This window comes from Oncorhynchus tshawytscha, linkage group LG01 (genome assembly GCF_018296145.1).
Source record: "Oncorhynchus tshawytscha isolate Ot180627B linkage group LG01, Otsh_v2.0, whole genome shotgun sequence".
Lineage (NCBI taxonomy): Eukaryota > Metazoa > Chordata > Actinopteri > Salmoniformes > Salmonidae > Oncorhynchus > Oncorhynchus tshawytscha.
In genome coordinates this window covers 47,752,533-47,766,577 of record NC_056429.1, presented here as the reverse complement: position 1 = coordinate 47,766,577, position 14,045 = coordinate 47,752,533, and the positions used below count along the sequence as shown (strand labels likewise).

Sequence of the window (14,045 nt, the reverse complement as noted above, 5' to 3'; positions counted from 1 at the left end):
TAATGCCTGCATACCGTTAGGAATGGGGTAGGATGGCCTGTATTCACAAAACGTCTCAGAGTAGGACTGCTGATCTAGGATCAGTTTAGCCTTTTAGATAAGAATAATACAAATTATTACTTGAAAGTGGGAACTGATCCAAGATCAGCTCTCTTACTCTGAGACACTGAATACGAGCAAAACAGCTCCACTGTCTCTCTACAGGTAGGCCATCTATCTGATGCTGTCTGGTCCAAACAAGTATGACATTGTTGCCACCCATAGCATTGAAGGCAAGGGAAGACAGCGAGCATTTAGCCTCCTTTGATAAAAAGAGTATAAAAACATTTGCCAATAAGTGTTGAGCTAAACTGAGCAGGTTCACAGGTGAATGGTCATGGCGCACCAACAAAAAAGTGTCAAGGGAAATAAGCTTGGTATTTTGCATCACTGCAATCAAATCCCATTGAGAGCATACGTAATTGACAGAAAAATGTGAATTGTTGCGTCTCGTTGTGTTGTCCTTCAGTGGCTAGCTAGCAGAAATAGTCCCTTTCCTAAAATAGCCATGGATGGAGATAGGGATTTGGACTTGTGGTTTTACTTAATTCTCCATACTGGCCAATGATTATAACGGCAATTCTGATCCAACCATTAATTCATACATTGTTGAGCCCCTGGCCTGAGAGGATGAAAGTTCAATATGTAGCTAGATGTAGAAGGCTAATGTTAACTACTAACGTTGCACATGAATGGAAGTTAGGATAGCGAGCAAGCATTTTAGCCAGGTAGCCTAGGACAACAAAAAATACTATTATGTACTGTATGCCAGAAAGAGTGATAGATAATTTTGAGGCCGTTTCGCCAACATGAAAGAGAGGAGGATGCCATTGGTGGTTCTCTACAAGTAGGGTGAGTCAACATGTTTTTCTACTTGCGCACACACACGCACAGCTAACCTTGTGCGGACACACAATTCAGTCCCATTCAAAATCCTATTTTCCCTAACCCAAAAACCTAACCTCAACCCTAACGTATTACCCTAAAATTAACCCTAGCTCCTAACATCAATTCTAATCTTAACCCTAAAACCCCTTAGAAATACAGTGCCTTGCGAAAGTATTCGGCCCCCTTGAACTTTGCGACCTTTTGCCACTTTTCAGGCTTCAAACATAAAGATATAAAACTGTATTTTTTTGTGAAGAATCAACAACAAGTGGGAGACAATCATGAAGTGGAACGACATTTATTGGATATTTCAAACTTTTTTAACAAATCAAAAACTGAAAAATTGGGCGTGCAAAATTATTCAGCCCCTTTACTTTCAGTGCAGCAAACTCTCTCCAGAAGTTCAGTGAGGATCTCTGAATGATCCAATGTTGACCTAAATGACTAATGATGATAAATACAATCCACCTGTGTGTAATCAAGTCTCCGTATAAATGCACCTGCACTGAGATAGTCTCAGAGGTCCGTTAAAAGCGCAGAGAGCATCATGAAGAACAAGGAACACACCAGGCAGGTCCGAGATACTGTTGTGAAAAAGTTTAAAGCCGGATTTGGATACAAAAAGATTTCCCAAGCTTTAAACATCCCAAGGAGCACTGTGCAAGCGATAATATTGAAATGGAAGGAGTATCAGACCACTGCAAATCTACCAAGACCTGGCCGTCCCTCTAAACTTTCAGCTCATACAAGGAGAAGACTGATCAGAGATGCAGCCAAGAGGCCCACGATCACTCTGGATGAACTGCAGAGATCTACAGTTGAGGTGGGAGACTCTATCCATAGGACAACAATCAGTCGTATATTGTACAAATCTGGCCTTATGGAAGAGTGGCAAGAAGAAAGCCATTTCTTAAAGATATCCATAAAAAGTGTTGTTTAAAGTTTGCCACAAGCCACCTGGGAGACACACCAAACATGTGGAAGAAGGTGCTCTGGTCAGATGAAACCAAAATGGAACTTTTTGGCAACAATGCAAAACGTTATGTTTGGCGTAAAAGCAACACAGCTCATCACCCTGTACACACCATCCCCACTGTCAAACATGGTGGTGGCAGCATCATGGTGTGGGCCTGCTTTTCTTCAGCAGGGACAGGGAAGATGGTTAAAATTGTTGGGAAGATGGATGGAGCCAAATACAGGACCATTCTGGAAGAAAACCTGATGGAGTCTGCAAAAGACCTGAGACTGGGACGGAGATTTGTCTTCCAACAAGACAATGATCCAAAACATAAAGCAAAATCTACAATGGAATGGTTCAAAAATAAACATATCCAGGTGTTAGAATGGCCAAGTCAAAGTCCAGACCTGAATCCAATCGAGAATCTGTGGAAAGAACTGAAAACTGCTGTTCACAAATGCTCTCCATCCAACCTCACTGAGCTCGAGCTGTTTTGCAAGGAGGAATGGGAAAAAATGTCAGTCTCTCAATGTGCAAAAATGATAGAGACATACCCCAAGCGACTTACAGCTGTAATCGCAGCAAAAGGTGGCGCTACAAAGTATTAACTTAAGGGGGCTGAATAATTTTGCATGCCCAATTTTTCAGTTTTTGATTTGTTAAAAAAGTTTGAAATATCCAATAAATGTCGTTCCACTTCATGATTGTGTCCCACTTGTTGTTGATTCTTCACAAAAAAATACAGTTTTATATCTTTATGTTTGAAGCCTGAAATGTGGCAAAAGGTCGCAAAGTTCAAGGGGGCCGCATACTTTCGCAAGGCACTGTAGCATTTGACCTTGTGGGGGACTAACAAAATGTCCCCAGTTGGTCAAATGTTTGTTTGTTTACTATTCTTGTGGGGATGGCTGGTCCCCACAAGAATAGTTAAACATAGCCATGTTGATTGGAATAAATTGTTTTTGGTATCTTTTAGTTGTCACTGTATTAGATTAAGCAGAGGTGATTTGATGATGCTGAAATGTTGAAGTTGAAATGGTGCTGGAATAGTGGAGGCAGATCCTGTTTTCTTTGTGACTAAATCAATTTGTTTAGTGGTCTGAAAATGTCAGAAACATTGACTTGCTTGACCATGCTATAGGTCATGTAACTGTCTGTTACTGAACCTGCAATATGCTTTGTGGACTTCACTGGACAGAGGTTGCTATCTGGCTTTGTGATAAAACAAAGATGTGTTTGAATTAATTCTGCCACTGTGTCTTCTTATTGTCGCTGCCTTTAGGCCTACAGTATATATCACGGTTGCAAGGCATATGAATTAACAGGTTATAGAGCAAACAACACAATAATCACAACACATAGGTTGTAATATTGCCCAGCTTCCCCAGTGACTTTACCTACTGGTTATGTAACACTGTTTTGCATGAGTGTGTGTGTAGAGGGGGTTGGGCGGTATTATTGAATATACTATATGACGCGTGGACGGCAGGCTATTTACATTCACAGAGTGAAGAAACTCATGCTTGAATTAACCTGTGCCCAGGCACGTGCTCAAACATTGTATTGATGACATGCACACTTCACATTACTCACAAGCTCTGGTTTCATTTAAACTACAGTCTCATATACAGTATCTGCAAGGTTTCTAAATGTGGGTTTGAGCACTAAGTAGTGTCCTTTTTTAATGTAATGCAATTTGATGAAAGTGTGTATGTGAGAGTGGAAGTATGTGTGTGTGTGTGCTATTTTTGTGCCTTTCTGTGGTGCTGCAAGCACTCTCCTGAGCAGAAAAATCTGTAACTGATGTCTGAGTGAGTCGTCTGTCAGCCTGTGTGTGTGTTACTCTGTGAACTCAGAAACTTTTGCAACCTGTCTGACCCGGAGGGAGCAGCTCTGTTTTGAAGCTCTGACAGTCTATCTGTTGCACAGAGAACAAGGGTGGGAAAGACAGGCTGTGATTGGTGGAGAGGAAGACTGCCTTTATGACGTCATCTCCTCCCCAACAATCTAAAGCAACCTCACATGGAGTTCACGGTACTGTACTTATTCAGGTTCAAGTTCAAAACAGACCCTGTAACAAGACAGATAAAGACAGAGAAAGAGAGTATGTATTTATTAGATACATATATTGCGACTAGACTAGCAACAACTACCGTACAAATATTTTCTTTTAAAACAATGAATACAAATCTCAAAACCACATTTTACAATTGCCCTGGTTGATTGTTTGAACCAGTCAGCCCAACACAGAACAACACATATCGGACATAACATAACACCATCAGTCAATATAATATATGCAATGTGAACAGAACACTGGCTTGAGCAGCAGGTGACAGGAATCACAGTGCATTTCCGGAATTGTCTCGTGTGTGTTTGTGTTGTAGTAGTACACTGTTTGTACAATTCAATTATATATACTTTTTTACATTTTATTCTGACAAAACCCCTGAAAGTTATTATTTGATTAAGAACCGTGGTACAACATAGTGGGTTAACAACAGTAACGTTTATATAACTTTAATACTTGTAGGACCTAGGCTGAGAAACCCTGATGATTGCATGAGGTTATGTTTTTCTGGGGGAGAGACACACATTGAGGCTTGCATCCGGTGCTTTCACTTGAGCTAAAGTTGCAGTTTTATAAGAGAAAAAGTGTCAACAAGCGGCCATCAAAATGGAAAAAAAGGACGAGAAGAACCACTACTGTGCATCAACTTGCATAGTTATAATATATGCTTTTTCTCAAGCAATAATACCATATGAAGAGATTATCTGTGTAGTGATAACACTCCCCACTCTCAACACACGCCGGAGACCTGGGTTCAACCCAGAGTTCTCCCTTTCAACTTCCTCCCTTCTCCACCTCTGTATCACCTTGTCATTTCTAAACTCTTGAAATAAAGCTTAATAATAAGCTAAGTTAAACAAACTGAGGGGTGCTGAATCTATAACCTGACAACCTACGGTCGCATTCACTATCAATACCTTTTTCTAAGGGAAAACCAAAATGAGAACTCTTATTCGAAAGATTTCGAAACTGTTTCTCCCATTTTGTGCCTTCATTAGGAACATGACCATAGCCGCGGGGAGTAGGAGTGCTGAAGTAGGTGCAGCACAAACTGGTAAATTGCCCAAATTAATTAATTATTAAACTTGACAAAATTTAATAATTAGTCCTGTTTGTACATATGTCTAAATAAATAAAATAATTCTAAATATTACACCAGAGAGGATAATGTAGCCACCGAGGATTAATAGCTTCCTTTACAATATCGCTGTGAATTGTTTAAATCACAAACATAGCACATAGGCCCACACAGCCTGCAATTTGGGCAGCTGGCTTAATTTCAAACAGCTGATTGTGGAGTTGCGGCTGTTAGTAAACAGCAGCTAGAATTGGTCTTATATTTCAAAATACAATTGCTGGAAAAACATAGTTTTGAAGTCAAATGACTACGGCTGAAAAGAAAAGACCCTAATCTGTCTGTAGTTAGGCTACCAAATCTCCCAATATTGAGTTTAAAAAATAAATAATTATTTTACCTTTATTTAACTAGGCAAGTCAGTTAAGAACAAATTCTTATCTTCAATGACAGCCTAGGAACAGTGGGTTAACTGCCTGTTCAGGGGCAGAACGACAGATATGTACCTTGTCAGCTCAGGGATTCGAACTTGCAACCTTTCAGTTACTAGTCCAATGCTCTAACACTAGGCTACCCTGCGTGACCAGCGGATAGCATCTGCCATCCATGGTGAGCAAACATATTCACAGAATCCCAGCCCCTTTCACTCACAGAGTCTGTGCCTCTGAATTATATAAAAATAATTATACTATAATTTCCTCCACCAGGCCAGATGGACATCATATTGTACAATCTGCATCTCCCCTCTTTCCGTAGGCCCAAACAGTTGTGAATTAAATTAACTTATTAGGCTGCACTGCAGTGACTACTGTTACCAACTCTAGGCCTACTCATCACATTAGGAATTGTATCTTCAACCACCTCACACAAACAGAGAATTCTATAGCCTCCGTTCACCACTCCACATAACATTTAGTCAGACCTGAGCAAATTTGTTAACACCTCTACACAGTTTGTCTCATTGGAAATTTCAGATGTTTTTCTTTTTACCAGAACAAATATGGTGTATAAAAGTGTTTCCCCCAATCCCGGTCCTTGATTTGAGAATAGAAACTTTACTATCCCATCCATCAGACATGCTCTACACCATTCAACTGGTGGGAAGAGCAGATAAATGTTGAACTGAAACCTCAAGATGGTCATTTGCTTGTCAGCAATATTTGGGCAATACTCTTGCCTTGCCAACACAAAGACCAGGATTGAAAAACACAGGAGTAGGTATTGGACTTTTCCTTCTGCCTACACTGTGTTCGCTCCAAGCTATCCCACAATCTCCCATTCTATATACTGTACTTGATTAATGATTACCACTGGAAATTGACAGGAAATGGATGAGTTTCCACCATACTGCTTTCACTTATCTGGTTCTTTCAGACCAGTATTCATGAAGGTAAGTTGAGAGAAGAGAAAGCACACTGCTAAAGATTGTTTGGACATAATTCAATGGCTGATTTCATAAAAATAATTGTCTCAAGAGCAGGTTGAGGGAGGGAAACGTACCCAAGTAAGAAACTGAACGTTAACAATGTTTGACGTAAGTAAGACTAACTTTTTAACAATAAAAAGAGCTCTGGGATGTCACCATCTCTTGATGTATGTTTTTTTTGTCATAACCTATGAAACATCTAACAAAAATAATTGATCAGTGAGTGTCTGGGCGCAAGAACCACTATCACATTCTGCAGAGCAGCAATGTCTGTATGATTTGTCTAGCATTATGCCTCCAGACCGGTTTGTGCAGTCTTTTCAACTTGCTGTGATAATGACCATAGGAGTTTACAAGACAACCTAATCTGGGTCCAGGCTTGGTTAGACAGTGATGAGGGACATAAACAGTTGTGACATAGATCTTGTTGAGCTACATTCAATACTGAGCTAGGACAGAACATCCTAATACACACTATGTGGAGGGAACCTCACCTAAACATCTCCTGATCCTGTGAGTCTATCCTGAGCCTGTTAAAGGAAGTGGTTGTGAGAAACTACACTTCAGAACGAATGTCAAAAGCCTCAAATACCGCTTGAATTTAAGATGGTGTCATTTTATATACAGTTCCTGTCAAGAAGCTTCACACAAACAATGTGAGCGTACGATACAGCGGCTGGCTATCCATGCATGCGAACCACAACTCCTTTTCATTCTGTTTCCACTTCATTGTCTGAGGTATGAATCGTTGTTTAAATCTCTCTTTTGTGGTTTCTGTTTTGAAATTTTTATAGCTTGTTTCTTTTTTTACAGTAATACTTTTTCTTAAAAAACGTATATAATATTCCTGTTTACATTAAGATAGACAGACGGCAAATTCATGGGGTGACGTTTCCACCAAGTTGTCATCTAAAGCCAGTTTTACTTTAACCCATCTATAGATCAAGGTTAAGATTGGTTAGAGGAGAACCCAGGTCAGTGAGTTAAGGGGGTCTTCCACCTTGAGCGAACAATACAAACCAGCTGAGATCAAAGTGAAGTTTCATGAAGACCTAGTCTGCGTCAGAAATAAGGGGCCATTTGAGACACACCCCTACACTGCACTGATGTTCAGAAAGTGTCTACAGCTGTTTGTTTTACACAGTAAAGCATCATATCAGACAAGCTCTGACAACACAGACATTAACTGAGCAATTAAATCAAATGCTAAACAACAATAATCATGACAACAAAAAACCTCAACATAATTATCCAAGTCGTGAACTAAGATCCAAGTCGTCTTTTTTTTCCCTCTGTTTCTGGGCTTTCAGTCGTAACGGAGTCTCTTTTTCAAAAAAATGTAAAATACTTTATTGAGATCAATCTGTCAGACAAACAGCATTTCAACCCGGAAGTGTGACATCATCCACTTTCATCATCCATCCAGTTCACAAATATGCAGAAAGACACTTAGTGCACAACATTTTCAGTCTGGGACTTCTCCATTTCATTTCTCTAGTTCAACCGATCGCAGCCGGCACCCGCCCGCCCGTCGAGCATCACTACTCTGGACGGGTCTGACTTAGAATATGTGGACAACTACAAATACCTGGGTGTCTGGTAAGACTGTAAACTCTCCTTCCACACTCGCATTAAGCATCTCCAATCCAAAATTAAATCTAGAATCGGCTTCCTATTTTACAACAAAGCATCCTTCACTCATGCTGCCAAACATACCCTCGTAAAACTGACTATCCTACCAATCCTTGACTTCGGCAATGTCATTTACAAAATAGCCTCCAAAAATTTACTCAGCAAATTGGATGCAGTCTATCACAGTGCCATCTGTTTTGTCGCCAAAGCCCCATATACTACCCACCACTGCGACCTGTATGCTCTCGTTGGCCGGCCCTCGCTTCGTATTCGTCACCAAACCCACTGGCTCCAGGTCATCTATAAGTCTTTGCTAGGTAAAATCCCGCCTTATCTCAGCTCACTGGTCACCATAGCAGCACCCACACGTAGCACACGCTCCAGCAGGCATATTTCACTGGTCATCCCCAAAGACAACTCCTCATTTGACCGCCCTTCCTTCTAGTTCTCTGCTGCCAATGACTGGAAGGAATTGCAAAAAAAGCATGAGTCTTATATCTCCATCACTAACTTTAAGCATCAGCTGTCAGTGCAGCTTACCGATCATTGCACCTGTACACAGCCCATCTGTGAATAGCCCACCCAACTACCTCATCCCCATATTGTTATTCCTTTTTTTGCTCCTTTGCACCCCAGTATCTCTACTTGCACATTCATCTTCTGCACATCTATCACTCCAGTGTTTAATTGCAAAATTGTAATTATTTTGCCACTATGGCCTATTTATTGCCTTACCTCCCTAATCTTACTACATTTGCACACACTGTATATAGATTGTGTCATTGACAGTACGTTTGTTTATCCCATGTGTAACTCTGTGTTGTATGTGTCGCACTGCTTTGCTTTATCTTGGCCAGGTCGCAGTTGTAAATGAGAACTTGTTCTCAACTGGTCTACCTGGTTAAATAAAGGTGAAATAAAATTACATTTAAAAAAAAAAAAGTTTTACATTCTTCATGACGACATATCATTCATGTTCCTGGGATTTCCTTTCCTCTCTAAGTGCTACTTTTGCTTGGGGTTCGATTGGATGTTCAGAGGGGAGCAAGACAGCTATGTTGTGGGGAGGACGGAGTTATGGGGAGGTTAAAGCGAGTGAGGGCAAAGCATGAGATTGTCTTAAAGTGGAGGGGGAGATTGGGGCTAGTTTCCTGGACCCAGATAAAGCCTAGTCCTGGACTAAGAAGCGTGTTCGATAGAGATTCTCCATTTAAAGAAGTTAATTGGTGTCCGGGAAGATATCTGTTAAGTTCGAGAATGTAGATGATATTCCTGGTTTAGTAGTGTGGTTAGTTAAGGTGGTGCAATAGAAACAGTGTGGAGAATGGGAGGTGTGGGGGTAGCGTGGAAGGACATACCTAAGATAACATTTGTCGGTTGATTGTATCCACACTGTCCTGGCACGAGGATGGCCAGCGAGAGCCTGAGGATCCATCAGCTGTGCTGGTGTGATTGATGGTGTCTGAAGGCAGTGTGCTCTGCGGTGCTGGTGAGTCTGATTCTGTATGAGATTGTCAGTAGTCTAGGGACCACTGGCTGTGTGGAAAAGCTTCCCTTTCTTCTACATGTTGTTAATCACGACCCCTCTGGGGAACATTTCCATGTCATTCACAGCTAAAGCCAAACCTATTCTACACCTTATACCAAACCAACCGTCTGGTCAAAGCCTGGCTCCTTCACAGTGATAAAGAGTTGATTATCATTATGCTGCATATCTTTTATGTATCCTTTATTTAAACATTAAAGCCACATTGAGATCGGCATCTCTTTTTCAAGTGAACCATATCACATCTCTGCGCATGTGTTTGAATGACATCCTATTTTCTAGGTTCCTTTAAATCCCCTTGTGGTAATACTGAGAATGTGTGTGTGTGTGTGCGCGCGTGTGTGTGTGTAGTGACAGAATGTTAGGCGCCGTGCTCAAGCTAGGGATTAGGGTAAGACTGCAGGAGAAGAGAGGTATAGCAACAGAGGACATATATAGGGCAAATACAGGGGGAGACGTCAGTTTAGTGCAAAACAAATACCTGTCAATGGCTTTGAAGGAGAGGGGAGGGGGACATGTAGCGAAAGCTCATAGATGGCTGGGTGTAGGATTGGATGTGTGGGGAGGACAGTCAGAGAGTCATCTCAAAGGCTTTGTGGCTCTCTGTGGCAACTACTTTTCACACTTTAGGAGAAAGGGGGTTGCTACTGTGAATGATGCTGTAAAAGTACAATATGTGGCAGGTTGCATCGGCTAGGACTCTCGGTCTTTTCTTGTCTCGTCTCTGGACCTGCCACATTGAGAACCAGGGTATCCATCCACAGGTGAACACTGCTGAACTGAGTTAAAGATTGGAGTTTTTTTCGTGTTTTCTTACCACAGGCTTTTGCCTGGCCCGTCCATTGAGCTCATTTGGCTTCCAAGGTGTACTGTCTGTCTTTTCCTCTGAAAGAAAGTTTCCTTTGAGTTTGTCATCAGACAGATAATATTTATACCACCAGTGGGTTTGTTGTTTCTCCTGTCTTGAACATACAATAGGGGAATCCAGTAAGAGACTTGGTCCTGTGTGATAAAAATACTTCAAAAATAAAAGTGTAAAAGGCCAGTGGCCTCTCACATTTCAGGGGTCATAGAACCATACTGAACGGTGTAGTAGGGGAACAAACAGGTCCATATTGGCAGCTGTGGAAGTGTATTTATTTGCACTCAGAGGGGCAGCTGCTCTGACATGGGAGGTGAGGTAGAATCTGTCAGTGACACCCCCCCCGGTCCCTCAACCAATCCCACATCAGAGGGGGCGGGAGTCCTGTGTGATGGGCAGGGCAACATGGAGGAGACACACACAGTCTGCAACTAGGAAGTGCAGTGCAGCCCAAACGGGAGATGTAGTGGAGGTTTGGGATGGGTGGAATGACACAGCCTAGGTGAGGATCAACCGTCATATGAGGTAAAAGAACAGTATTGTTTTGTGTGTGTACACACAGAGAGGTATGTATAGGAGAGGTACACATATACACAGGTAGACAGTTATGTTAACTGTATATGTATATTCAGCAAAATATATATATGCATACGGGTTAAGAGAGGTATGTAATCTGATGAGAAGTATATGGAGGTAAACCAGTGGGTATTATGCAGGTACAGAGATACATGTGCATGCAGTTAGACCGGTGTACTGTATATACATGCAGTAAGATAGGTATACAGGACTTGTATGTGTGAGGGTAAAGGGTTGCGTATATAAATGCAGGTACTCTTGCACCATTGCACAACAAATTGGATATTGTTTGTATTCATAAATAGGTATGTGTGTTTGCATTGTCATAAAGGGAGGTATATGTGTAACTCTGCACACCAGGGGTGGAAGGGAAGAGTCCAAAAGAGAAAAGTGCGGGGGTACACTTGGTAACTGTCCCAGTGGAGGCTGGTGAGGAGGCTGGTGAAGAGGGGAGCTGGTTGGAGGGTGGAGCCCCCTGATGGAAGCTCGATTGTGGGACAAAATAAAGTAGCTATCTGCCCTCCTCGCGTGATGGGCAGCTCTGAAAAGCTATATCAGTCCATGTACTGTATGAATATGTTTGTCTATAGTAGTGTGTGTGTGTTAGGTGAATGTAGATGTACATCAGTGGCTGTATGTGTGAGGTTTTGTAAAAGTGTGTGATTGTGAATGTAAGTGTGTATGTTTGTGTCAACCATCTGCCTCTCAGAGTGATTGCCTTCCACTAACACAGAGCTCCATCAGTACCAGTACTCCAACCAGACCTCGTGGGTTTGGGTTTGCATACATGTGCACCAGGTGTATAACAACACTGGAGCAGAACACCGCTCAGGGCTGTTAGCTTCTCTGTTAGATAGAGACGCACAGCGCAGCCATAGACCATCAACTCAGAGAGGGGAGGGGGGCCCGCAGCCAGAGAACCCCAACTCAGAGAGAGGCCCCACAGCCAGAGAACCCCACTTTAGAGGGGGGCCCCACCCCCCAACTCAAAGTGGGGCCCAGCAGCCACAAGAGCCCCAAGTGCAAATCATCAAAACGGCTATGCAAAAGAAAGCCTTTTTGTTTTTCTCTGTGACTTTGTTCTTGGTGACTATCCGTGTTGCTGGTGGTGATATTGTGTTTCACAAAATGAGGAAAGAGGCCAATTGTTACTCCCTTTCTTTCCCCCTCATAATTCCCCCCTCTCTCTTCTATCTCTTCCAGGTCAAAAGTCAGGGGTCAGTTCATACTTCCTGGTCCTCGAAGACCTCCAGGAAGAGCGGAGGGAAGAGTTCGTTGGGACACTCCACCTTCATGTGGAGGAAGCGGCTGGCGTGGCATGCCCCGATCATCCTCAGGTCCGTCACCTTCATCAGCAGCTTGGGCCAGAAGTGGGGAATGTTGTGCTTGCGGTGGTTGATGTAGTGTTCGAAGGCAAGCAGGTATGTCTCCTGGCACTTCTCGATCTTATCTACCGATGTCAGGCCAGAGCGATCTGAGAGGAACGCAAAATACATACCTTTAAAGACCAATAATAATAAATAGAGAAATGGTAGAGATATTGAAGCTTGTTCATAAAATGCTACAAACATAGGGAGACCTTCAGTGTGTTCAATACAGTTGTTCTTTGGTCATAAAGTGGTTATGTCTGTTCTTAAAGTGGTTATGTCTGTTCATGAAGTGGTTAGTCCTTCCATTGATTGCCTGTTTTATCTGTTAATAGAGCAGTTGCGTTTGTTCATAGAGCTGATATGTCTGTTCAAAGCACTTATGTCTTTTCATAGCTATTATGTATGTTCATAGAGTTGTTATAACCTTTCACAGCCTCCTGGCTCCTCACCTGAGCTCATGAGGAGCACAGCCTGCAGAAGGGCCACCTCCGAGTCGTCCAGGTTAAACTGCGCCAGACTCTTGCCCAAATCAAAGATGGCGTCCGACACCACGCCCAGCCCGCCATTCTTCAGCTGCTCCCTCTTCACCGCCATCTCGCCGCTCAGGGTAAGCGTCTCACTCTCTGGGTCGTAGCGCACGGCGGCACGAAGCGACATGATCTCCATACAGCAACCTTTCAATAGGATGATCTGGTCCTCACAAGGCAGCTGGAGGGAGGAGAGGAGAGGGAGACTGTTAGACTGTTAGAGTGTCATCCCATGGCAGTGAGGGGCCTGTTAGGAAACCTATAGTCAGCTGAAGTAGAAAGCACTTAAGGTCAAGACACACACACACACACACACACACACACACACACTCTGCAGGTCTCACAAGGTAACTATAGGGCATAAGTACATTATACACACAGCCTGGGAACATAGTGACAGAGATGATGTTACTAAATATCCAGTAATTCTAGCAGCTACCACAACAGTTAGCGACATTATTCCTCTGCTGGCCAGTGAGACAGTTATTTATAATGATAGTCCAGCTACAGATTACATAACTGGTGAATCACAACCTTTCGGGACTGTTTGTCGGGGACTGTGGATGAAGGTGAGTAATGTGTGTGTGTGTGTGTGTGTGTGTGTGTGTGTGTGTGAGAAACAGCAGCATTATGTCCTCATTATAGAGCAGTATGAGTCATATAGAGGAGGCAGTGGTGAATATACAATTTAACAAGTGTAATAACGCACGCACGTTTGGAATGAACAGACAGACACACCATAACAAACAGTTCTGCTGAAGGAGGAGGTAATCACAGTCAAGTCTGTGTTGATGAGTCCCATTAGAGACACACAGGGCCAAATGAGGACACAGGACAGAGACAGACACACACAGGAACTTACACAAAAACACACAGGCACACACTACACAAAGCGCTTTAAACCCACCTCTGAGAACATGGTTAGTTTTTTGGCAAAGTCGACGACGCGTGTGATGGCGGGGGTGATGATCTTGGTGAACTCGCTGAAGGCCTCCAGGTCTACCTTGTCTCCATCTGGGGTGGGAGCCCCGGGGGACTGACCTATGTCCTCAGGCTGGGGGCACAAGATGGCGTC

General features: G+C 42.7%; 1 protein-coding gene across 2 annotated transcripts in view; it reads right to left on the bottom strand.

Annotated features, from left to right (window-relative positions):
* Positions 1-10,847: 10,847 nt before the first annotated feature.
* The window catches only part of LOC112252251 (thyroid hormone receptor alpha-like), a 95,460-nt gene continuing 92,262 nt past the window's right edge, over positions 10,848-14,045 (bottom strand). For both annotated transcript variants that reach the window (XM_042322213.1, XM_024423328.2), the window contains 3 exons: positions 13,878-14,024; positions 12,893-13,151; positions 10,848-12,547 (listed from right to left, as the gene is read on the bottom strand). In XM_042322213.1, coding sequence (XP_042178147.1) covers positions 12,297-12,547; positions 12,893-13,151; positions 13,878-14,024 — 657 coding nt within the window. In that variant the 3' untranslated portion in view covers positions 10,848-12,296. The remainder of the gene's footprint in view (positions 12,548-12,892; positions 13,152-13,877; positions 14,025-14,045) is intronic.